The sequence below is a fragment of the Rhinichthys klamathensis genome, unplaced genomic scaffold, assembly GCF_029890125.1.
Source record: "Rhinichthys klamathensis goyatoka isolate OS25496 unplaced genomic scaffold, OSU_Roscu_1.1 h1tg000060l_1, whole genome shotgun sequence".
Taxonomy (NCBI): domain Eukaryota; kingdom Metazoa; phylum Chordata; class Actinopteri; order Cypriniformes; family Leuciscidae; genus Rhinichthys; species Rhinichthys klamathensis.
In genome coordinates, this window is record NW_026606605.1 from 1,435,970 (window position 1) to 1,463,270 (window position 27,301).

Genomic DNA, 27,301 nt, shown 5'->3' on the forward strand with positions numbered 1-27,301 from the left:
ACACACACACATCCCCAGGCCTGCAGAATAGCTCTCTACCCTGCAGCAGCAAAATTGTAGATGCAACAACTGTTTAATTTATAAATGTGAAAATCAAATCTGCAGCAAGAACAAAGTGCCAGCTCAGTGCAGGTACAGAATGTACCATCATGACTACAAACCCCAGCAGGATAATTAATAAACCAATACAGCATACTAAAAAACCCTGCACACCTCCCAGTCTTCACATTATGCTTCTTCTGCCATCTTGTGGACAGCAGAGTGGAGAGCATATGAATGCAGCTGTGAGCAATCGAGCGTGTTTCTCTCGCTGCACCATTCCTGATAAACAGAGAATCACGATCTGTTTAAAATAGAGATTACAATTGTCCTACGATTGTGAATAGGTCAGACACCTAAACAAAATAACGTCATTTGTCAGGTTCCGACCAAATGTTACTTGCTGCAGTCTATTTAAAAATGTTTGATTTGAATTAATTATTTAAAAAAATAAATTTTAAAAAGTTGAAAAAATTATTCAGATGGCTGCATCCGAAATCACATACTTCCCTAATACTAGGCTATATAGTAGGCGAAAAACAGTATGTGACAAAATTAGTATGTCCGAATTCACAGTAGGCCTACTCATAAAAGAGTAGGAAAAAAGTACCCCGATGACCTACTACTTCCGGTGAGATTCTGAAGTGTGCATATGATGGACACTTTACTATCCCATGAGGCCACGGGAGAGGATTTGTGAATGACAGTGAAGTGACGCCAACTGATGCTGGTAGGTGACATGACAATGAACATGGCGAATACTTCCAGATTACATTCATACTACACACACTCATATTATATACTAAAAGTACTTACTCTAGAGAGAGAGTATACTATTTCAGACACAGCCTATGAATCAGCGTTTTTAAACGAATCTTTTGAATGAATGATTCAATGCCAATCCATTCAGTCACTTGTCGCCGCCTACTGGTGTAACAATGTAATTGATACAGACCTTATTCACAGCAGCACCATCTTTGATTGAAAGAGAGGCTGTGAGGGATAGACATACATCTCTTCAGTTGGTTGTACTGTTATTTAATGCATTCTGGATTGTTCTGGTGAAGAAACAGTGCAAAAATATCTTTCCAAGTAATTTCAGTAGACAAAAAACACCCGACAATTTGAGCTATGGAAAATTATAAGTGATCTAGGAGCTTTATACAGCTTTTTACAGTGAATGCCATTAAAAACACTATGGCTGCATCCGAAATCACATATAGGCTACTTCCCTACTATATAGTAGGCGAAAACCTGTAAGTGACTAAAGTAGTATGTCCGAATTCACAGTACTCAAGAGTCGGCAAAAAGTACCAGGATGACCTACTACTTCCAGTGAGATTCTGAAGTGTGCATATGATGGACACTTTACTATCCCATGAGGCCACGGGAGAGGACAGTGAAGCGACATAACTGACTCCGTAGGTCACATGACAGTAACAACATGGCAAATGTAGTACGTCCGGATTACATTCATACTACACACACTAATACTATACAGCACATACTTTTTTAGCCGTCGAGAATTACTTATTCAGAATAAGTACCCGAGAGTTTGTGATTTCAGACCGCCTATGAATCAGCATTTTAAATGAATCACTTGAATAAATAATTCGATGACAAATCCATTCACAGTCATTTGTCGCCACCTACTGGTGTAACAAGATCGCTACTGTAGACATCAGTGTTTATCCGACCCATAAGCTTTAATCCCAGTACTTCTGTGATCATTTGAATTATTGTTTCATACATATGAACGATAACTGCCCTAGACAGCCGAATCCTTGTCATTCAAAAATAAGATAGCATGGGTGTTTGGATCAAGATCTTTTACTGATCAAAAGTGCAGCTGTAATGTGAAAGCATCCTGCAAAAGTGTGTGAGTGTGGACGTCAAGTAAAAGAAGCATGTTAGACACATGTGTTCAGTTCAGTAAGCTCAGTATAATAAAATGGCACGAACATCACATAACTGTAATACACATTCTTCACTTCAGGAATACAGTAGAATATCACTGACCCTGAATAAAGGCACAGGTTTGATATCCACTTAAATTATAGACCAAATCACAGAGATAAGATGTAAAATACAGTGTAAAATGCAGGAAACAAAACAATAAAAACAGTAGTTTTTCTTCTCATTTTAAAGGACAGCTCTGAAGGAAGTCTTTTTGAATGACTGCATCTTTAAAGTCACCAGGAAACAACAGAACTGCTCTCTAATAAGATAATACAAGACTGTTAGACTTCAAAATTAAACAAAAAGGATTATTATAAAGCAATAACATGACTGGATAAATGAACACGGCCTAGAGAAACAAAAGCAAGAGCATTTCAAACTGTTTTGAGATGGACACACAATCACCTCTGTAATTTAAGATTTCATTTTTGACTTCTGCATATCAAGACCTTTGCATTTAGTTTCCCTTTTTTTTTTTTGGCAGACAAAAAAAGAAAGACTGAATTGTTACATTCAAAAATGCTCATTCAGGACCTGGAAGAGCTTTCTCAGTGATTCACCACAAAACACACACCTCCGACTAGATAGCTGTGTGAAAAATCTCAGTTATCCGGATTACTGCCGAATGTCCAGTAGAGATTTCCAAAATCTTCTGTCGGACAGATTAACTCACTAGAAATGACTTGAATAGTCTATAAGAGACAGAGCATTCAAATACAGGGCTGGATATAGTGAAACAGGTAGGTATTACATGATTAAATATGATTGCTATTGCCTAATCAAAGATATGTAATAAGCTGTATTAATATGTGCTGTCATATTCATAAGCCTGGTTTCACAGACAGGGTTTAGATTAAGCCAGGATTAGGCATTAGTTCAATGAAGACATTTATAAACGTGCCTCAGAAAAAAAACATTACTGGTGTGCATCTTTGAGACAAAACACAATGGCACTGATATGTTTTAAGATATGCTTTCGGTCAAAACACCTCAAACATGTATTTTAGTCTAGGCTTAGGCCTTGTCTGTGAAACCAGGGGTTAAAGTTAAAGAAGACCCGACATTAGCATTGCCCATTGTTATTACTTTAAAAAAAGTGACCCATCTTGCTGTTTGAGATCTTGGAAAGCATTTTTAGTTTGAGCTCTCACGCTACACCACAAGATGAGAGATTGCATGTTCAGAGCCTGTGATTGAGGTGCCGTGCAACAGTGCCGCAGTTTTTGGAGGTATTGTGATAGAAAGTTAGAAAGGCAATCGCATCTTTCCTGAAGAATATATTGAGCTAATGCTATCACAGGTTCTCTCCAGGCTGGTATTGGGGTTCAGTAGCAGTAAAGTAGTCCTCCAGGAAGCCCTGCAGGTACTCAAAGGTGTGTCTCTCGTCCGGGTCCTTCCTCCAGCACTGGACCATCAGCTCGTGCAGTGAAGCCGGGCAGCCCTGCGGACTCGGCATGCGATACCCACGCTCCACCTGCTCCAGCACCTCTCTGTTGTTCATCCCTGCACACAAACATATAGAAAAAGAGAATTATATATATACCGTAAAACTTCAAATAATAGCCGAGTCCCAAATAGACGCCTGTCTCTTTTACACGCCTGGTGTGGCTGCAGGTTTGGGTAAATAAAGGCCGGTCTCAAATAGAGGCCGGGTCTGTTTTTTAGTTTCGGGTTGTATTTAATCCTCTAAAACCGTCAGAAAGCGGCCGCCAAAGCAAATTTTTGTCCCTCCAAAGCCTTTTTTTGATCGATGAGTGATGTAGAATAGAATGACTGCTGCGCTTGACAGGACGCACGAGCAGAGAGAGAGAGAGAGAGAGAGCGCGCGCACTCTCACGTCTTCAAACAACACGAGCGCTGTCTTGGTCTCTCTCCCGCCTCGAGCATATTAATCAAAATTAATTGACGCGATAGTAAAAGGTCGGAAGATCGCAGTTTCACGTGGAGCATTAGGAGATTTTTAGAGATTAGAGACAGGCCTATACACTCAGTGAACAACATCTCAACAAAATTATAAAGGCCTGTCTCGTAGACGCCCGTCTCAAATACAACCCGGTGCAGTTCGACGATTTGGGAAAATAAAAACCCGGGCTACTATTTAAAGTTTTACGGTACTACGAGACTAGTATGATTTTTATTATAAGAGTAACTTGCTGCTTCCCAATTCGCCTACTTATACTACGCGGCCTAAAAGTGTGTACTCTTAAGCCTGGAACACACCAAGCCGACGGTCGGCCGTCGGGCAGTTTTTGTGCGTCGGCCGACTGAGTTTCCTCGGTGTGTTCCGCACGGTTCTGTGCCGTCGGCTGAAATTGGTCCTCGTCGGCTTTGTTTCGGCCGATTCGACATGTTGAATCGGCGTCGGGCCGTCGGTGAAAGAGGGAACTCTGATTGGCTGTTCAGCTTAGTGAAAGAGTCATGCACAAGAATAATAGCAAAACAGCGAGCAAAGAAGTCAAAACTCTACAGATAGAAGGCTGTTCTAGTGTTACGTCATCTTACCTGGGTGTTCCTTGGCGAATATTTCAATATTAACACGAGCGGAGTGGAATAAAGAAAGTGTTTAGCAGGATTGATATTTAAAACGGTAAGCACGCACTGCTTTGTTTATGGTTTGTGTATCTGCAGCCGACAGCGTCGGTTTCCCCTTTTTGAATGACGAATATATCTGCAGAAATAGACAGTTGTCTCATTTATACGCAGGCGCAGAACGCACATTCTAGCCGACAGTCGGCTGTAGTTCTCTCGCTGTGTTCAAGTGCAGCTTTTTACCCCGACGAGAGGCAACGAGAGGCGACAACACAGTCGGCTTTCATCGGCGCTAGTTCGTCGGCGTCGGCTTGGTGTTCCAGGCTTTAGGGTGAAGAAAAAGTACATACTATTGAGTGTGTAGCAGAAGCTTTGGCGTTAGCCTCATAGCATAATTGCCTAACTCATATTTCAATGTCTTTGGAAAACAAGAAAAAACACAAAATGACTTAGGCAATTATGCTATGAGGCTAACGATATACTATCACGTCATAAAATTGCGCTGAGGGATAGTTATGCTGTGTTCCAGGCAGGTTTTTGAGCAGGTAAATCACGACTTCAAACCACGACTCACGACTTTGTAGCGTTCCATCCAGTCACGCCAAACTACCTGTGCGCAATATATACTTATTGTTTCAGACACACTTAAAATTGTAATACATAATCGTGTGTGTATTTTTATCATTGGGGGGGGGGGGGCTGCCATTGTTGTTTTGTATGGTTCCGCTGGCTATGTGACGTCAGAACTCGTAACTGGGAGTACATCGGTCTAGTACGAGTTCACGGGTGGGAAGTCACGGGTTTGACTGCCGTTCCAGTGCACTTTCACGGGTATAAGGTCGGAAAAACACGGGTTACAGGTTGCCTGGAACGCGGCATTACATGCATCCTTTCACCGTAAACTGGCCTGTCAAACATCTTGTCACAGTTAACATCCTCCACATCTCGTTTAATTTAATTTCCTACCGTATAGGAGAGAAAAGAAGTGGCATGTTGATCTGCCAGTTGTGGGTCTTTCATGCGGAGAAGAACCTTTATTTTTGCATAGTGATGCATTTAAAAATTAACGGCCAAATGGATCTTTATAAAAAAAATTACAAATTCCAAAATTTACATTACAGAAATATTTTTATCAGGTTAAATATTTATTATTAATCACTCAAACCCCTTTATCTAAACCTCTCTACTTAACCGTTGGTTGGGCACATCTGCCATGTTTTTAACAATTTTTGTGTTTGTAGTTCTAGATCAAACTTTCTATTCATCAAAGAATCCTGAAAAAATGTATTACAGTTTCCTCAAAAACACAAGTATTTTCAACATTCATCATCATATTAGAATGATTTCTGAAGGATCACGTGACACTGAAGACTGGAGTAATGATGCTGAAGATTCAGCTTTGCATCAAAGGAATAAATTACATTTTTAAATATATTTCAAATATATAAAATATAAGACACTTCTTTTAAAAACAAACCAGTTTTAACAGTAGGATACAAAATATTCATAAATACATTTTTTCCTATTTTTCAGTGGAAGCATGTGCTTAACCGTCAGAAAATGTTGGCTATCAACCAAGAAGGCCAAACTAATTATTTTATTTATAGTCGTTTATTTATTTTTTATTGACTTTTTCAGTTTTTGTAATCTTTTTAACAAAAGCTTTTTTAAGCTTAAAAAACAACAACAACAAAAAAAAACAGAAAAGTTAACAGCATTTGTAAAGATTCCCAATTATTCATTTACTATTATTTTAGCTCATTCTGCCAGAGTACAAAAGTAAAAAAAAGCAAATAAAGATAATCGGCAACAAACTAAATGGAAATGAGAAATGTTTGGCAACTTGCTGAAATAAAATACGTTTTTTTATATATTTTATTTTATTTTATTTAACATTTATTTCAACTAATTAATTTTTTTAATTATTGTTTTTGGTTTAGTTTTAGTTCACGATAATAACCCTGCTTCAGGAGACTTGATATATAACGCATGAGTTATATGGAAGACTTTATGATTCATTTATGGTGCTTTTACATCATTTTATGAAGCATGAAAGACTTGATGGTGAGTTCACCTACATTTTTTTAGGTGAACTACCCCTTTAAGCCTTCAATTTCTGTGGTCTATCAGTCTGATTCTTCCTCGGTTTTATAAACGCACCTGGGTAAGGCACTCGGCCCTTGGTGATGAGCTCCGTCAGCAGGATGCCAAAAGACCACACATCTGATTTGATGGTAAATTTCCCATACAGAGCAGCCTCTGGGGCGGTCCACTTTATCGGAAACTTTGCTCCTATAATATAAGGATGGAAACGATCAGTTCAGCACACATTTAATAATGATTAAATTAAATGGAAAGCGTTGAACCAAAGGACTGAGATGCAGCAGCCCAAAATCGAGAAATGAAAGATACAAATTGTACTGCAGTAAAATGAATATTAGAACAAAATGAGCAGAATTAACGATTGGCTGGGAATTGTGTATGAAATTTACACAATGGAGAGGTTAACAATGAATCTCCCACTTAGACCAGACCTGGTGTAGAAATTTTGAATATTTTTTAAGAAAAGAAGGGAAATCTTAAGAATTATTGAATAAGAGATACGAAGGATATGAGGAATGAAAGAAGTAATGATAGGAATAAAAATAAAAAGAAATACCCATATTGGGAATGAGAGTACCTCTGCATTAAAATGCATCATCCTCAAATGTTTTCTTTTGTATAAAGTTAATAAAAATAAATAAATAAATAATTGAAAACGGATCGGATCTGGTACCCAAACTACAGGCAGAGTAATAAATATATAACTATATAGCTTACTGAATTTACAAAAAAAGCTGTAATACTGGGTTGGCTGACATTGCCTTGCAACATATTTTATTGTTACTACAATTGATGACTTTTATGTCCCTTTTTTCTTTCTCTTATAATTTTGGATGTAACATCTGTTTCACAAAATATGTTTTGCCGGGTTTTTATTTATTTATTTTTTAGCCAACATACCCAATTGTTGAATGCCTTGACTAAGATTCCAGGTACCATGCAAATGTAAGGAAATGTTATAATTACTGTAATAAAAACTTTAATACTTAAAAAAAAGAACAAAATGAGCAGGAATGATATTGAGTGAAGGGCAAAGAAGAGATAAATAACATTTGATACTATCAAATAAAGGATGAAGCTCAAGATCAAGGATTGTCAGTGACCTTGTCTAGCGGTGTACTCATTGTCCTCAATGAGTCTAGCCAGTCCAAAATCTGCAATCTTACAGACCAGACCCTCTCCAACCAGGATATTGGCAGCTCTCAGGTCTCTGTGGATGTAGTTCATCCGCTCAATATACGCCATGCCCCCAGCGATCTAGAAGAAAGAAAGAACTTTCATCACAATCCTTAAGAAGTGAGATTGCTATTAGTTTTAGGGTATGTTCACACTTGTAGTTTCGGTTCTCTTGCTTCTTTTGGTCCGGACCAAAAAAGCAAATGAAACATTTAGTCCTGGTTTGCTTAGCGTTCACACTGTCATTTTAAACACAGAACCTAAAGACAGAAAAAAAGGCCTTTATGACATATATTTTGCGACCGAACTTATAAACATCCTAAACAATGCTGTGCGCTTTGCGTACATATGATGGTGTTTTTACCAGCTGAGAACCCGTGAAGAGCTTATAAAATGTATCAGGGTGTGTTCACACTTGTAGTTCGGTTCGTTTCGTAACGACCCCCCCTAAAAAAAAACATTTAGTCCTGGTCTGCTTAGCATCCACACTGGCATTTTAACACCGAAGCTAAAGATGCCGAACCTAAAGGCATAAGGAAATGTTCACAACCTGATTGGTCGTCTTTTATTATGTATATTTCGCGATGGAACATACCGAACAAGCAAAACAACACTGTGTTCTGGGATAAATGCGCTCGTTGTATGTGCGTAGCTACATATGATGCTATTTTGACCAGCTGAGAACTCCTGCAGAGCTTATAAAATGTATAAAGGAGTCAAAACAGCGTCAGGAATCTCTCCGTCACACACATGAACGAAGATCTGCTGCGATGAGACGAAGTGTGATGGGCAACATCGCGACTATGACGAGAAAAAACAGCATTCTGTCCTTTTAAGGGTCACATCTTGTGACATCATGTACCGTTTTGGTTCATTTGGTGTCTTTGGTCTGTGTTGCTTTTATTTTCATTCGAACCGCACCAGTTTGTCTGGAAGCGGACCGAAACTCATCTTTTCAGCGTCTCTGTCCACTTGTTTGGTGTCATCAGGGTTCAGATGACAGCGTTCACACTTATTCAGATGAACCACACTAACAGAGCAATCGCACCAGTTCATTCATTTTAATCAAACCAAACCTGCCAAGCATGGACACATTCTCGCTAAAGACATGCTCTCAAAAATACAAAGAAAGATGCTTTTTAGATCTTGACATTTGTTTTTCAAGGTATCTTATTTTTTTCTTATTCAAAAGGTTCAAGGGTGATTGACCCTGTACAGAACGACTGAGATATCTGGGTGTCTTATCACCAGTGGTGTACATTTCATGCTAATACTTAACTGATCCAGGATCTGAAGATCTATTATGGCTTGATATGTTACCATATATAGAAATGGGAAATGCAAAGAACAATTCTGGTAATGCTGCATGTTATTGACTTGTCAGTCAATAAACCGACTGACAAGTGATTCATTTGAGAATCGCACTACATAGGTCAAGCTGGTTTCTTTTTATTCACTAGACCGAACACCAGCTTCTTGGTTCCAACTTTAACCATTTAAAGGGTTAGTTCACCCAAAAATTCTGTCAGTAATTACTCGCCCTCATGTTGTTCCAACCCCGTAAGACTTTCGTTCATCTTCAGAACACAAATGAAGATATTTTTAAATCTGAGAGCTGGATCACTCCTCCATAGGCTTCTTAAGGGATCGAAACTGGCCGGCCGAAAAGTTATTAAAAGACATCGTTGAAATAGTCCGAGTGACGACAGTGGCTCAATCTTAAGTTTATTAAGCGACGAGAATACTTTTTGTGCGCAAAAAACAAACAAAAATAACGACTTTATTCAACTACTCATTTCCTTCTCTGTGGGCCGTGATATATTTCACGTAGTGATATTGCGCAAAGCTTCTGTGTTGTACGTCACACGTAGGCTCACTATTGGCCAACGCTGGTCATGTGTGTGATGCGTGTGACGTGCAACACAGAAGCTTCGCGTAGTTTCACTACGTGAAATCTCACGGCCCACAGAGAAGGAAATGCATAGTTGAATAAAGTCGTTATTTTTGTTGTTTTTGCACTGAAAAAGTATTCTCGTCGCTTGATAAACTTAAGATTGAGCCACTGTAGTCACTCGGACTATTTTAACGATGTCTTTCATAACTTTTGGACCGGGCAGTTTCGATCCCTTAAGAAGCCTATGGAGGAGTGATCCAGCTCTCAGATTTAATCAAAAATATCTTAATTTGTGTTCAGAAGATGAACGAAAGTCTTACGGGGTTGAAACAACATGAGGGTGAGTAATTACTGACAGAATTTTGATTTTTGGGTGAACTAACCCTTTAACACTAAGTTGCTTCAGGACGACTGTCCCAGTAATGGATAATGAATGTTTGATAGATATTTGTTGACTAATAAGAAGCTTTACCTGGGCTGCCATGTCCACGAGTTGAGGCAATTTTAAATTTTTGCCATCTCCATCTTTCAAAAAGTCCAACAAGCTTCCTAAACAGAAGCATCAAACAAAATGTTCATGTGTGTATGTATGTGTATATATATATATATATATATAAATTAATATACATTATTATTCAAAAGTTGGGGGTCACAAGGATGCTTAAAATCGTGACACTAAAGACATTTGTAATGTTACAAAAGAATTAAGATTTTAAATAAATACTGTTGTTCTGAACTTTCTATACATCATAGAACCCTGGAACATCTTCCAAAAAAATATTTAGCAGCACAACTGTTTTCAACACTGATAATAAATGTTTCTTGAGCAGCAAATCTGCATATTATAATGATTTCTGAAGGATCATGTGACACTGAAGACTGGAGTAATCATGCTGAAAATTCAGGGTTGCATCACAGGAATAAATTACATTTTACAATATATTACAATAAAAACCAGTTATTTTAAATTGTAATAATATTTCAGTATAACAGTTTTTACTGTATTCTTTAATCAAACAAAAGCAACTTCGGTGAGCATAAGAGACTTCTTTCAAAAACATTAACCGACCCCAAACATTTGAATGATAGTGCATATAAACATGTTGGCCTGTTGTCTCTCTCATAACTGTATGTACCTTGACTCATGAACTCTGTGATGATGTAGATGGGCTCCTCAGACACCACCGCATACAGCTGTACCAGTTTATCATGCCGGAGCCTCTTCATGATCTGGGCCTCGTCCAGGAAGGCCTCCGGAGACATGGTGCCTGGCTTCAGGGTTTTCACTGCAACTTTAGTTGTGCCATTCCACATGCCTACACATAGAAATGTTGTCAGACACATTCGGAAGAAGCATTTGGCAATGTTTAGGGGATGAGAGAAGGGGTGGGGAGAAACAGATGTAGAGGCATCTGGGAATACGGCCACACACCAAAGCAACAGGAAGCTGGGATTACTGCAGACTACTGGATTTTTTATATTTATTTTTTATATGCAATGTGTGTCGAATGTGCTGTTGCATTTTTAATGTCACAATGAACATTGACACTGCGCTAAAAAAATGCTATTGGGGTTTAGCTGACGTAGTGCATTTGAGGATTAGCTGACGATTCAGAACCATAGACTGATGCTTGGCAAAGCAGGGTCCATAACAGCATTTGTGCTTTATGCATTTTGGATATTCAGCATTGTGAATGGCCCACAGAAGGACACCTTTCCATGTTCTCTGGTCATTATGACTGCATTTGCCAATGCAAAGGTCTGGACTGAAATAGACAGTGTGCATGGGAAAACGTGCTAAAGTGCCAAAGACCGATGCATCCTTTGGGAACGCTGGCTGTAGCTTTAGCAAATGCTGACATGGACATCGACACTGTCGTATCCGTCTCACCCATCCAGACGTCGCCAAAACACCCCTGACCCAACTTTCTGTTGAGCTGCAGCGTATCCCGGGCGATCTCCCAGGCGTCCCGCCCTAAACCCAGTGTTTGGGGCGTGGCATTTGGACAGGCTTTAGTCAAGTAGCAACATAAACCATCATTACTACCTGTTAGGAGTGTTGAAAGAGGGGGGGGGGGGGGGGGGACAGGGTGGCATGCATTGTTAGAAAGACCAGAGAGAGAGAGAACAAAAACAGCACAGCCTTACATTATTTCCCTGACATTCACTCTTTCATCTACACAGTTCCTTGCAAATTTTTTGTGACTTTCATTCTTCAATTGGAACGTAAAAGAAGATATTTTGAGAAATGTCTGTGTTTTGTTTGTTTTTTTCATACAAAAAAAGTCAATGGTAACTAAAACGGACGTATATCTTTTGTGTTTTGCAGAAGAAAGAAAGTCATTCAGGTTTGGTTCGACACGAGGGTTGTGAGTAAATGACGACAATTTTTATTTTTGGCTGAACTATCTCTTTAAAAGGTACAACATGTAACTTTTTATTTTCAAAACTAACACAATTTAAATAATGAGTCAATACATCATCAATCCTTCCTCCAAAACGTTGTTTTATTACGCCTGTTATAAGTGTTTATATTTTAGACATGTCGGGATGGTTTTCGGAAGTTTTATGAACAGTGGGATAACCATATTCATCCGCACAGCCGAAGCAAAACCAAAAACAATGTTCTTCCACCAAATGCATGCAGTTTTGTTTTTTAACTGCTAGAGGGCCAAAAGTTACATATTGTACCTTTGCGAAATGTAATATTTTTGCAAGGCACTGTACCACAGGCAGGGTGAGCAAGGTGTGCGAGGTTTGTTCCCTTCCTCCTGCAACATGTTCCCATGCTTTTTGTGGTTCCTACCCATCCACACTTCACCAAACTGGCCATTGCCCAGTTTCTTAATGAGCTGAAGTGACTCCCTGGGAATCTCCCAAACATCCTTAGTCTTCACTGACAGGTCAGCCAGTTTAGGCATGCCCCGCCTACAGCTGCCAATCAAACGGCAGCACAGCCCTGCTGCACGCTCTGAAGAACACAGTACGGAGAAAAAGAAAGACATGGATAGAAACGAGAGGAGACAGTAGGCTATAGCAAGCTATATAAAACAAACATTTACAAATACACAAATCAGATTAAAGCAGCACATATATGCATGAAAAACCTGTGTGATACATGTTCACTCAGCAGAGGGCGCCAGAGCTCACTGACAGACAGCATTATGCTAAAAGATGTATGCGATTATAAGTATTATCTTAAACTATTCTCTAATATAATGATATATTTACTTTTAATAATAGATTTATAATAATAAATATAATATTATATTTATATAATTACTATTATTGGTTTTATTTAATTTTTTATAAATAAATTATAAATTACAACAACAACAAAAAACACTGCAATTAATTAATTGATAGATTAATAATCTCATAACAACGAAGCAATTGACTTTTTAATTTATGATTCTATATTTTGTTTAATTTACTATTCTTATAATTTGTGTTTCTACTGTCTCACTTCAATAAATACCCGACAGTTAGTTACACAGTACTCAGAACGATTTTTTTTTCTGTTTTTGAAAGAAGTCTCTTCTGTTCTCCAAAGGTGCATTTATTCAATCAAAAATACAATAAAATCAGTAATATTGTGAAATATTATTACAACTCAAAATAGCTGATTTCTATGTGAATATAATGTAAATTGTAATTTATTCCTGTGATGCAAAGGCTGAATTTTCAGCATAATCTCTTCAGTCTTCAGTGTCCCATGATCAGTTCAAAAGTAAAAAAAAATATGTATAAAAAATAAATTACAAAAAAGTGTATGTAAAAGCCTTTACAGTTTCGATCAATTTAATGCATCCTTGTTAAATACAATAATTTATTTATTTTACAAAAAATCTTACTGACCCTCAAATTTTGAGTGTACGTTCCAACTCATTAGCTAGTGAACAACAGTAGTACTCCAGTTCATTTAAAAGTAGTAGTGTGGTAAAATTTGGATTAATAAAAGTGGGACTATTTCAATATGTAGAGTACAAATGTCTTCAGCGCTTAGAACTGAAAGTAACTGTTCGGTGGTAATTTGTGGTTTGCCCCATATTTGGGGTAGTAGGTGGTCTAATTTCAGTTTTACTGTTGAAGTGGTCTGTGTGAGAAGCACCGCTGTATATTCATGCATGTGTGTGTGTGTGTGCGAGTGACTGTAGATTCAGCAATAACAGTGAAACAGGAAGGCTGATAGCACAAGACTGACAGGTTGAGTAAGAGGATCACTAACAGAAACAGATACAAAAGATGCACTCGACCGAAGCAGAGAAGTCATTTGGGCACTAAGAGGAAATAAAGATGGGCAAAAATAAACTGACCTGTTGATAACTTTAATCGTAGTTAATATTAACACGCCACATTTCCTGATGCTTCCTTCTGAAGAAATTCTTTAATATTATAGACAAAACCTTTAACGGTCGGGGACCTCTTATGTTTTTTTACATGTTCAACTTTCTTTAGTGTGTAATGTTGCTGTTTGAGCATAAAAAAGCTCTGTAAAGTTACAAAACACAAAGTCCCTCCAGCGGGAGTTATTCTATCAGTGTCACTGTTTCTGAACTCCCTGAAACATTGTAGTCTTTAGTCTGATTCGGCGAAACTGATGCAATAGTTAGTGTAGTTACAGTAGCGTTTACAGTCATTGAAATATGTTGATGTTTCCAGCACCTCAGCGTAAGGAGTGTTACATTTCTGACACACTTTAAGCAGTGGACGAATCACAACCGATCAGATCAGACTGTGCTTTTCGTTTTTTTTTTTTTTTTTACATTAGATCAGGGGTCTCAAACTCGCGGCCCGCGGGCCATTTGCGGCCCGCGGGGTGATATTTTGTGGCCCCCTACTTGACATTAAAGTTTAATGTTAGTGCGGCCCGTCGTTGCGTGTGCCGCGAAAAAAAAAAAAAAAAATGTATCCCTTATGAGCTACCATAGATAGTCTCGTGACAGCTTACGGAGGGTTTGTTGTCAATAGTTGTCATAGACAACCGCGAAGTACAAACATACTGCGCCTGGAAAAAATGAGCGCGTCGCTTCAATTATGAGCGCGCTTGCCGCGCGCCTACATTTGAAATTACGAACTTGAGCGCGCAAAATATGTGAGCGCGATATGTGAACGGCCCCTTGGCGAGCTACCACCAATCAGGCCACGAGCTACTGGTAGCTCGCGAGCGACGTGTTGGAGAGAGACCCTGCTCTAAAACAATGTGAGAATAATCACTTTGAGCTTGTAATATGTGTCCAACAGGTTCATAAGAAAGTTTGCTTTGATTTGTGCAGTCAGTAATTTGAGACACTATACAAAGAATTCAATAAGATGGGCAGACATGACTGCAAATATTTGTATTTCAAAAGCAATAATTGTTTTTCTAAGTATAATAAAAGGAAATGTGCCTTCCAAAAAAAACATTCAATATCATTAATGTGTTGTATAAAGAAAATAAAAAGGACATAAGCACATATAAATATCACAAATATGTGTTATAGACAAAGAAAGTTTGTAAAAATGAACTTCAACTGTCAGAAGGACAGCTCATAAAGAACCAATCATGTACAGAAAGGAATGTTCAAATTCAGAGGAACTGTTCAGAAGAAACGTTAATAAATATTGAGAAGATTGGATCAGTTGTGCTCCTTTTTTGGAATACTTGAATACTATTTTTTTGTGGAATACTTGATGCGGCCCAGCCTGACCCAGACTCTACCTCTAGCGGCCCCCAGTTAATTTGAGTTTGAGACCCCTGCATTAGATGTATTCTAGTTGACCGCATGAACAAAATCCTGAAACTGTAAATGAGCATAATAGGACCTCTTTAATACAATATGTTGTATAATAAAATATGTATATGTATAATACAATTTTTCAAATAAAAGTATGTTATATGTGTGTGAAGTGTATTTCTATTGCACTTACCTGTATAATGCTCCACCAGCTGCTGGACGGTATCAAACTGTGTCCTTGTTGTGATGTAATAACCGCCATTGTCGAGCTTCCTAATCTTATAGTGCTTGACATGTTCGCCCTTCGCGTCATCCCAGTCTCTGATAGACAAAGAGTATGCTCCTAAAAAGAGGTGAAAAGATGCGTTTAAACACATTTTCAAAGCTTTGTCTTCCGGTTCTGTTGTGGATCCGCGTTCACGAGTCCACAGTGCCGCTGCTGACGTGTGTCTGGTGCGTTCGTGTGTTCGGGTTCAAATAAATACGGCTGGGCAAAAAAATGCAAGTCTTCCTCTGTGTGGAAATCCTTAGACATGTTTGCGAAGATTGTTTTGTTTCCAGCGTGCGTCTCCCTCAGACTGTAACCGAAGCTCGGGCGCACCAGACACACACACACACACACACACCAGACACACGTCAGCAGCGTCTTACGTCAGCAGCGGCACTGAACGCGGATCCACAACAGAACCAGAATACACACACACACACACACACCAGACACACGTCAGCAGCGTCTTACGTCAGCGGCTGCACTGAACGCGGATCCACAACAGAACCAGAATACACACACACACACACACACACACACACACACACACACACACACACACACCAGACACACGTCAGCAGCGTCTTACATCAGCAGCGGCACTGAACGCGGATCCACAACAGAACCAGAATACACACACACACACACACACACACACACACACACACACACACACACACACACACACACACCAGACACACGTCAGCAGCGTCTTACGTCAGCGGCGGCACTGAACGCGGATCCACAACAGAACCGGAAGACAATACAATGCTGAATAAAGTCATAGTTTTTGTTATTTTTGGACCAAAATGTATTTTCGATGCTTCAACACACTCTAACTAACCCACTGATGTCACATGGACTACTTTGATGATGTCTTTATTTCCTTTCTGGACAAGGACAGTATACCGTACACACATTTACAATGGAGGGACAGAAAGCTCTCGGACTAAATCTAAAATATCTTAAACTGTGTTCTGAAGATGAACATAGGTCTTACGGGCTTGGAACGACATGAGGGAGAGTCATTAATGACATCATTTTCATTTTTGGGTGAACTGACCCTAAGAGGGAATAAAAGACAACCATTTATCCCGCCCCTCGGATTGAGCTCTGCCAATGGTGAGTTCCCAGACCCGACATCTTGATGTGGGTCTGGCTTGCCAGGCTAGCTCACACCCAAAGTGTGTGTATAAAGCCGCCTCTCAGTACTAAATTGAGAACTTTTTCGCTGCTTAAGGCACTTAAACAGTCAAACACACACAAAATAATGTCAAAATGCCGGTCTTGGTGAGTGTTCACGTAAACACAGTCAGTTATGTTTTAAGTGAACGTAAAGTTGAGGAGGAAAACACGTGTAACAGTATAATGGATCCGTGCGTCAGGTCTTAAAGTGGCAGCAGCTTTTATGAGATAAAATAAAAAATATCTATATGGCAGTTTTTCCACATGGTATCGATGTCAAAATTGTGGCCAGTGAAAATGCTGAGTGGCTTGTAACTTTGAGAAACCACTCGCCACAGTGGCTGGTGAGCCAAAAAGTTAATGTCAAGCTGAATAAAAGTATTAATAATCTTACTGACCCCAAACATTTAAACATTAGTGTATACGCACATATAATTCCCTACTTACACAAATATATTTGTTCTCTTCCTTCAAAAAGGAAATTAATGTTAACTACAAACAATATGAGATTAATCACAATTCTACGTAATATCATAACAATACAAATATGTTTTTGATTGACAATCTTAATTTTAAAGCATTAGTCAGTCCCGCCAGAAAAACGCGATTATGCGATCACATGATTTAGTGCATAATCAGCCAAAGTCCGCATATTTATGCCGATTAAATTGCCGATTTCCGTGCAAAATATGCGGGGCTTGGATGATTTCATAATCCTCGCATTTTCGTTGCAAATAAGTCATATATCTTAGCAGAAAGTTGGAAAATGTTGCGTTTGCTTCACACCAGAGCAGCCATTTCCCCCTGTTGCCATGGGAACGTTATGAAGTGACGTAATTACGCGACGTGAACATCATCGAAAAGCTGTAAAACAGGAGCACACTTTATTTTTTTTATATTTTATTTATTCATTTTTACAGAAGTTGTAGCATATTCCTTTTGTAAAGCTACAGGACTTGTTTGACTCATCAATGTTTCGTAAGTTTGATGTTTTTATCAAAGGTCTGAAATAAAACAAGATGAGAACTTAAATATTCCCAGCACTTTCTGTGATGTAGTTATGCTTGCTTATCATAGGAAGTAATAAGAAATGACTCTTTAGATTAAGGTAGTAGCCTAGTGAGAACAGGGTGTTGGGGGAATCACTTTTTTCTCTATTTTTCATCAAACCGCAATTTTTGCAAGTTCCCGCAATTTCATCGCATAAAATTGCATAAATATCCTGCATATTCCATCGCATTTTTAAAGAAAACGCGCCGCATAATCAAGGATTTATGCCTGCAACAATCACAAAAAAACTAGTTTTTCTGAAAGGACTGATTAGTAGTCCTTACTGAAAGCGAAATGTAAATATACAGTATGTATTGCTAAACTTTAAATAGAAACATTTACCTTTCGTTGTCTCGCTCTCACGTATTAGGAATGTCCCTCTAGGGTTAGTTTGTGCCAACAACTGTCGTTCGGCATCTTTCCGGCCCATCTTCCCAAAATACCACCTGCATTGACCAAAAAAAAGTGTATTTTAAAATATAGATAATGTGATTGTAACTTCATGAAAGGGCATGTTTACGTGTAACTCACTCCTCAGCTTGTATGGAGTCCACAGGGGCCACATAATTACTGGGAATGTACCCAGACTTCCCTGTGTCCAGTGAACGAGCCTCCCACCAGTCACCCTCGCTGTGGGCCGCGGACGGAGAGAGAGAGATATCAGAAACACCCGGAAAAAAGGAAATGAGACAGAAAGAGGGACAAGAGGAGCCACAGAGAAAGAGAAGCAAGGGGAAAGAAGGAAGATATGGTTAATATTTGTGGTAAAAAAAGTGGGTACTCGAAACTGTCCTGCTTTCAACTCACGTGTTGTTGATAATATGGAACTTTTCTCCTTTCTGGAAACTCAGATCATCCTCTGTACGGGCATCATAGTCATAGAGGGCTATAAAGAGCGTTACTCCTCCTCCTGAACAAACACACACACATATTAGTTTTCCGTAAGGGAAGTAACGTTATCATCCTTATGAAACACTGAAACCGACACTTTACACACCTGTGATGGCAGCTGGGCGGGACAAGGGAGCAGGCATTGGGTTTGAAAAATCATTAAAGTTCGGGATCAACCCCGTTGATGGGTTAAAAGTCGGATCGGGGATGTATCGGGAGGGCTCTAATGACTGGATCCCATTGCCTGTGTCACACGAGTTGGGATTCGACACAGCTTTACTGGCCTTCCTCTGCTTACAGCAAGCACAGCCCATAATATTCGATGTTTTCAAAGCACACGGCTCATCACCCTGGAAACAGAGCTTCTTCCCATAGAAACAAGATAAAGGGGAATTAATTTGACAGTAGTATATAGTAAGCTATTTGATATCTAATGCAATGACATTTGTTTTTAAGGTGTGACTTAAGGTAGGGCTGCACGATTTGGAGAAAAAAATCTAAATGTTGTGTCAGAATCGAAAATTATGATTGTAATATGATTTAAAAAGGCTCCAAGTTTGTGGTGCTATATCATTGGTATATGACTAATAATTAGAAAATTAGAAAATAAAATTATACAAAATAACATTTAAAAATACAGTCATTCATTGCTTGTTCACATTGCAATAGCTAATGTTAACGAATACAACTTTTGATTTTAATAATGTATTAGTAAATGTTAAAATTAACATTAAATAAGATGAATAAATGCTGTAGAAGTATTGTTTAATCTAAGTTCATGTTAACTAAAGTAGTTAACTGATATAAACTAATGAAACCTTATTGTAAAAAATGATTATATATTATATTATATAATAATTATTATTATTTTTATATGTAATAATAATTATTACTTTATCTCAATAAATATATTAGACAAATTAAAAAAAATGTAATCCAGTAATATTGCACTGTAAATAATATTAGTTTTAAAATAATTGTATAATAATAATAATTTTATTTTACAGTACAACTGTACAATTATACAGTACTAATATGTATGGCTCTTAATTCCTTTGCTATTAAACGTCAAACCATTGAGCTTTTATTTCGGTGGAAACCACAGAGAGACGTTTCAGCTTCTCTTTTGTTGACAATGGCAGGTTTATAATCGCTTCTCATCACAAGATTGCGAAGATGATGTTCCTAAACGCATGTTGTGTTCCCAAACGCACGTCATAAGCGACACAAACTCAGAGATGAGATCGTGTGGAGCAGAATTCACTGAGTCGCATGAAAACACTGGATGTTTGCGTGTAAAAGAACACAGTGCTGCACTTCACTCCAAAAAAAAAGCAGCGCATGTATTTATTTATTAATTATAGATAATAGCACTAAGCTATATCGTGATTTTGATCAATCGTAAAGCCCTAGCTTAAGTGTTCAGATTGATTTTGTGCTCTCTGTATGATGAAGATGGCATTTAATTGATGGAGTGTGTCCATGTTGAGAGGTTTCTCTACTTTATTCCTCTCAGTAAGAGTGTAAATGTAATGACTATTTAAGTCAACAGTCATCAGACATTATCAGATTTGCATCTCACCAGATCCTCAGATCAGCTTTCCAAACACACCAACATCCTGGGAACAAACACAGAGAGAGAAAGATGCAAATATAAGTAACAGACAGAAAGAAAGAAAGAAAGAAAAAGAAAGTGAAATGACTTTATATTTTTGTGACTTAACACTTTTTTCGCGCTACTTCCTCTTACTTTCCTGTCTAGAGAAAGGGAAGTTCACAGTTAAAATTCCCCTTGAAAATGTACGTGTGTGCGCAATGTCCACTCTTTGACTGAATAAAGCCATGTCCTGTATTTCTATCTGACTGACCATCAGTGGATCAACAGGATGCCAGTTTTGCGAGTGTTTCCTGTCCGGCCCACTAAAGCCTCCCCCTCGTTTCCTGCTGAGAGAGAGAGAGGGTCCAGCTGCAAAGGGGCAACACATTCACAACACGTATCGCTCCACCCCTCGGACAATCCGTTTTCTTTCTGCCACATGAAAATATTCCAAACTTACTCCAAGATACACATAAACATCCCAAAAGACGATTTCACAGAGCAGACACAAACACACACACACACTTGCAAATGCGACGAAGTCACCACGCTTAACAAATCAACAATCCTCACAAGCTTTGCTTTACAATAGGTGTGTATCAGTTTGCTGGAGAAAACAATACAGTCCACCACCACCCATGCTTATTGTTTCCATTTTTATAATGTCTCTTCAGGAATTTCCCATGAATCTGAGTCTGTTGCTCCATTCATATCTCCGGCCAATCTATGCAGAATTACATCAAATAAATTACATCAAAAACAAAGGCTTGTGCTCATATTTCTTATTTTCTGTTCATATAATCATGTGTAATCTGATTTGCGCTGATGCAATATAGTCAAAAGTTGAATTGAATGCTTGTAGGAAAGGCCTGAACAAATAATGTTCTCATTAAACAGCTGAACACAAAAGAGAATAGTTGTTGACAAGTGAATGAAAGCAAATGAGTATATGGCTGATAATGAAAAGCAAGTCATCTTCATTTATACAGGTGAAACTCGAAAAATTAGAATATCGTGAAAAAAAGTTCATTTATTTCAGTAATTCAACTAAAAAGGTCAAACTAATATATTATATAGATTCATTACATGCAAAGTGAGATATTTCAAGCCTTTATTTGTTATAATTTTGATGATTATGGCTTACAGCTTATGAAAACCTTTTCACAATATTCTAATTTTTAATTTGGGGTTTTCATAGCTGTAAGCCATAATCATCAAAATTATAACAAATAACGACTTGAAATATCTCACTTTGCATGTAATGAGTCTATATATTAGTTTCACATTTTTAGTTGAATAAATAAATTAACTTTTGCACGATATTCTAATTTTTCGAGTTTCACCTGTAGCGCTTTTAACAATATGGGCTGTTTCAAAGCAGCTTTACAGTGATAATAGGACATTAAAGTAACAGAGATTGGTTTGGCTTTACAGCAGCTCTAGAATAAAGTTATTGTCCAGCTAAAGTTAGTTTTGATCGATTCACTTTCGTTGCAAAGATCATTAGTTATTAATTTAGGGGCCGCTAACATAACACCCTTCGCGCGCTCCGGCCGCTCACTCGCACGACAACTCGAGAACTCAAACCTTGAAATAGGTTCCAAGGTGCAAGCTGTATATATATATATATACACATACACTTTTTTTTTTAAAGCAGGTTTTGAAAACGGGAAATACCATGAGAAAAGGCCGAGAAATGAAGAAAGTCATTGACTGCTTTGAGTGCAGAAAAAAATAATTTAAACTTTTCTATTTTGCCGTCAAGTCAGAGACAGAGTTTCGATCGGTTTGTACCGTATATGAATAAGCCAAAAACTATAGAGATGGTGGTGAACACTTTTGCACTTTCTTTAGACTGGTCTACTGTCTCTTTAATATGACAAAAAAACTCAAACTAATTTTTGCTCTTTCAGAGTTCAGGAGACCTAATGACCTTTTATTTAAATATCAATGTGTTCTCTTCTAAAATCAACAAATAAAAACAGAGACAAATGAGAGAGCTATATAATCAATATGCATTGCAGCTTAGATGGATCATTTAAAATAATTAAATAAATGTTTAAATTCATTTTCAAATCTCTGACGTCCAGGCTTATATTTGGTTCAGTTGCTTTGTTCGATTATTACACCCCTCTCGTCCCGTCGTGAGAAATCTCTTTACAGACTTTTTTGGCCCAATTATGGTATGTTTCACCATCAACCTTAGTAAACTCTCAAAACAAAATGTGCAAAATTGTACATTTAGGGGCACAACAGCTTGTCATTTTCAACCTTATTTACCCCTAAAAGGTTTATAGAAGTACCTAAAAGGTAGATATTACTACTTCAAGGTACTAATGTGCTAATTTTAGGAGTAGATAAAGTACAAAGTTGTTCTTTGCCCCAGTGCCTCCAAAGGTCAACTTTTTTTGCACTTTTTCTCTGACTATGTACTAGTGGTAGCCGTTTACCACAGTAGCTAGGTAAAAGTTTGAGAGAACTCACTGTGTTATTGAGGCATTTCTCTCTTTATCACCACACCACAAACTGTATGCAAACAGAATTGCACTTGCGTTTATCGGCCACAGGTACATTGTTATAGATGTGAAGATTGCGATCTGCTCTCAGCTGCAGAGATAAGCTGTGGGAAATGCATAATGCTATAATAAGTGTGACCGGTACCAAGAAAAGTTGCATGCATGCAGAACTATGGCTGCACCCGAAATCGCATACTTCCCTACTATATAGTCGGCGAAAAACAGTGTGTCACAAAAGAAGAATTCACAGTACTCATAAAAGAGTCGGCAAAAAGTACCCGGATGACCTACTACTTCCGGTGAGATTCTGAAGTGTGCATATGATGGACACTTTACTATCCCATGAGGCCACGGGAGAGGATTTGTGAATGACAATGAAGTGACGCATAGGCCTGTCACGATCAATACTTTTTTTTTTATATATATATAAATCTTTTTATTGGAGGATGAAGGATGTTACATTTGACAGGAAGTGAAACAGTTCTCCAGTTTCATTTTTAGCAGCACTAAGTAGGAATTTTGTTTTTTGTCAAACAGCGACCCCTAGAGTCGCTGTGGAGTACTTGTACTGTCGTGAATAGCACTCACACAGAGATGGCTCGCACTCACGGCCGGATCCCCTCCCCCTGTACACCGGTACCTGTTCAGTAGGATGGACGCTGTAACGAGTGGAAATAAGGTATGGCCCCTTTAAGAGCTGCGCGCGCCCTGTTTAACCGTCGGCAGTCTGTATTGTATGTGCGCCTCGAACACCACATGTATATGGCGCCTGGTTATTTCTGTTTCATGCTCATTTTATCAGAATTTTATCAGATCTGTTTCTTGCCGTAAAGCAATTCGTTACATCGCGAGACCTGATATCACACGATACTTCCTAACACTGAGGCACACGGCGGCCCGCCGGCCCAAAGTTGCAAGGGTGGTTTTGCGGCTCACAGGCACCAGGGGGGTGCGAGACGACCACCATTCAACACGAAATCAGTAATATAAACATTACAATGACTCCAAAGCTCCAAAGTTACTTAGTTCACCTTTAAGCAACTAAAACCTTATACAACCAAAAATTTAAAAAAATTGCTTAGTAATACCCATCCCCCCTCCCAACACCCGTCCCGGGTCATCCCACCCGTCCCGCCCCCCATAATTTAACAACATTCTGGGAAAACAGCTTTTCTCTTTTTGTTTGTTACACAGTTCTTCAAAACAGTTTAAGGATCTACACACTGAAAACAAGCACACAACTGCATGTCCACATTTCGACCCCAATTGGTTAACAAGGCTTTAGACTCACAGTATCACAATTGTCAGTCAGGCTACTTAGTTCCCACCACCACCAAAAAATAAAAAAAAGCAAACTATAAAATAAAAAGGTGTCTCAAACTTCAGGCAATACTTTAAGATTCTCAAAATATGTCACAAAGGGTTGCCATTTTAAGTAAAATTTCTGGACTGACCGTTTCAACGTTTCGAGAGGGAGCATCTATTACAACTCCCGTCGGTTCCTGGATATATATCTGCTAGTCTAGCCCTACTGAAATGAGCCCTATGCACTACCTTAAACTGAATGAGCCCCAAACGTGCACAGGATGAGGATGAGTTACGACGATCAATACTTTTTGTTGTGTGATATATTGTCCCAGAAATAATTACGATAAATTATATTATTGTCATTTTAGGACCATTTTATGCCACTGAATATATAGCCTAATCATAATACTTTCGAACAAACAAATATTTTATTAAAAAAAAGTGCAAAGTAACAAGCAGAAAATAAAACAAACTCACAAATGCACAAATATGGAGATTCTCTGTGAAGTAAGGGTGCACACTATTGCTGAAAACACAAACCGTACTTAGCAGTCAGATATGTGTGTGTGTGTGTGCACAAAAGCACAGAAGCCTTAACAGGCCTAAAATAACTAAAAATGATTTTAGTGTGCACCATTTGCACTGTGACATTTATATTTGCGGCTTTGAAATCGAGTGCAGTTGGACTTATTCTACCAAACTGTTGTCAGGAAAAAACTATAACACCTTAAATGGCGCCCTTTTTTCACTTGTCGATGACCGCTCTGTGAACACAGGCTTTCACACGGAGAACAGACAAGATGACAGCACGATAATGGGCGATATATTGTGTCACCAAAAATTATTGAGGATATACAGATATATTGTGCGATAAGTCGATATATCTTGATTATTGCGACAAGCTTTCTGACGCCGTAGGTCACATGATAATGACAACATGGCGAATGAAGTACGCCCAGTTTACACACATATACACACTCATATACAAAACATGCTTTTTTAGAGGTCGTGAAGTAATTACTTATTCAAAAGAAGTACTAAAGAGAGTATGCGATTTTGGACGCAGCCTTCGTGTGATCAACGTTCACTTCCGATTGGAAACTACGCTATAGTTCACTTCAAATGAACCATTCCTAGGTTTGATCATGTAAACCAACCATTTTAAACATTGCATTAGAATGCAAATTTATTCTAGAGCTGCTATAAAGCCAAAACAATCTGTTACTTTAATTTATTATTTACCTATTATCACTGTAAAGCCGCTTTGGAACAATCTATATTGTTAAAAGCGCTATATAAATGAAGATGACTTGACTTGACTACTTTTTGGAATGCAAATTTTAAAATTTGAAATGTTTAAAAAATTTGGAATGTTTAAAAAATTTGGAATGTTTTTAAAATTTGGAATGTTTTAAAATTTGGAATGGAATGTTTTAAAATTTGGAATGTTTTAAAATTTGGACTGGAATGGAATGTTTTAAAATTTTAAAATTTGGAATGGAATGTTTTAAAATTTGGAATGTTTTAAAATTTAAAAATTTGGAATGGAATGTTTTAAAATTTGGAATGTTTTTAAAATTTGGAATGTTTTTAAAATGTTTAACTTAAACCGAATTCTGCAGTCAAACGGATTTGGGTCAGCACTGAAAGCTCTAGTGTGAAACAGGCCTTCATTGTAGATTTTGCCATCTTCTAAACCCGGCGTAAGATCTCTTCAGAACTTCTAGCAGAGACGCATTCGATTTCGAGAATAAAGAGACTTCAACAAAAGTCTCAATTTGCTCTCTATTCGATCTCAGTGCTGTTTAGGAGAAACAGTTGAGATAATAAAGAGGAAGCCACACATCTCTTCTTTTACTTCTCTTGCTCTCCGATCCGCATTTTAACAGAAGAGAAGAGACGAGTCTACTTTCAGTGTTTAAATATATTCTAAACCAGAAAACACAGACCACACTTTTTTCTAAAAGAGGTTTGACACGTTCACATGCATGAAGAAGAGCATTAGCACCATCAATCACACGTTAACTAACTAAATGTAATGACGACGTCTTGCTCTGCCACAGAAAGTTAACCTCGCTACAGTTGAAAAAGAGGGCTTTTAAAACCCTTGAAAAACTCTCTAAAGCCAATAATCATCTAAATTATTTTCGATAAATGCATGAAAAAAGGATATAACTACACCACCTATACAATGAAATGCACTTGACTGACCAAACAATAAGAGTCATTTAGACTCGGAAGGTTATGAAAACGTTAATAATGTAAAAGCACTCAGGGCTGCACATTGGCAAGCTCAATAAGTGTCTAAATGTGTCCTCACCAACCGTAGCATTCACAGCTGTGACGATAAGAGGAAGTTGCATTTGAGGGTTTGAGGGCTTTACCAACAGCAAATGCAGAAGACCATCAAGTTTGCCAACAGAGCAAAGACCATAATCCAGTCACAACTGAAAGCAGCCTCACGAGCATGTATTCAGGTCGTGCGATGAGTTTTGTAGCACTTCTTTGGGCTTGTAGATGGAGTGAGATGCTTCTAGTAGGTGCAAATGATAACTACGATTATATCTGCATGGGAAGGAAGATGGTGAGAAATTGTGCCCAGACAAAGATGTTTAGCAATGGTGGAGGTCACTGTAAATTATGAAATCCATCGGTTCACACAGACACCTTGCAACATACTGGAACAAACGTCCGTCTCAAACACGTTTCCTGTGAAGTTTTCAGTGGATACGATAACTGTGATGAAAAAATAATCAAAAGACGGAAAGCACAAACACACAAAACAAAAAGGCTGAAGTGATGCACAATTAATTTGTATAAATAACAGTTAATTTATTCATATCCGTCGATATCGGATGTTTAACTGAAGACGGTTATTTCCTCTATTTTTACATTTAGATAACTTTTTTCTGTCATCAAACACACCCTTAAGTTTAATTATTACAAGCACTAATAATTAAACACTGTTAAATGCAAACTTTTCCAGACTTCAAAATTAATTGTGCAACGTGATGCCTAAATTTACGTTTAGTTTTTAGGGTTTTATTTTGAATGTATTTGGACAATATA

The 27,301-nt window shown here is 38.1% G+C and overlaps 1 protein-coding gene across 6 annotated transcripts in view; it reads right to left on the reverse strand.

Annotated features, from left to right (window-relative positions):
- Window positions 1-2,647: 2,647 nt before the first annotated feature.
- Window positions 2,648-27,301, reverse strand: part of yrk (Yes-related kinase) — a 28,789-nt gene continuing 4,135 nt past the window's right edge. The window contains exons 1-13 of one of the 6 annotated variants that reach the window (XM_056249514.1): window positions 20,562-20,667; window positions 20,394-20,430; window positions 18,918-19,173; window positions 18,728-18,830; window positions 18,452-18,550; window positions 18,263-18,366; window positions 15,611-15,760; window positions 12,507-12,671; window positions 10,837-11,016; window positions 10,173-10,249; window positions 7,734-7,887; window positions 6,688-6,819; window positions 2,648-3,501 (exon numbers count right to left, since the gene is read on the reverse strand). In XM_056249514.1, the coding sequence (XP_056105489.1) occupies window positions 3,293-3,501; window positions 6,688-6,819; window positions 7,734-7,887; window positions 10,173-10,249; window positions 10,837-11,016; window positions 12,507-12,671; window positions 15,611-15,760; window positions 18,263-18,366; window positions 18,452-18,550; window positions 18,728-18,830; window positions 18,918-19,125 (1,581 nt within the window). In that variant the 5' untranslated portion in view covers window positions 19,126-19,173; window positions 20,394-20,430; window positions 20,562-20,667 and the 3' untranslated portion in view covers window positions 2,648-3,292. Of the gene's footprint in view, window positions 3,502-6,687; window positions 6,820-7,733; window positions 7,888-10,172; window positions 10,250-10,836; window positions 11,017-11,591; window positions 11,748-12,506; window positions 12,672-15,610; window positions 15,761-18,262; window positions 18,367-18,451; window positions 18,551-18,727; window positions 18,831-18,917; window positions 19,177-20,393; window positions 20,431-20,561; window positions 20,668-27,301 lie in introns of those variants that run through there. The other 5 variants (XM_056249515.1, XM_056249512.1, XM_056249516.1 and 2 more) reach the window with 5 other exon arrangements.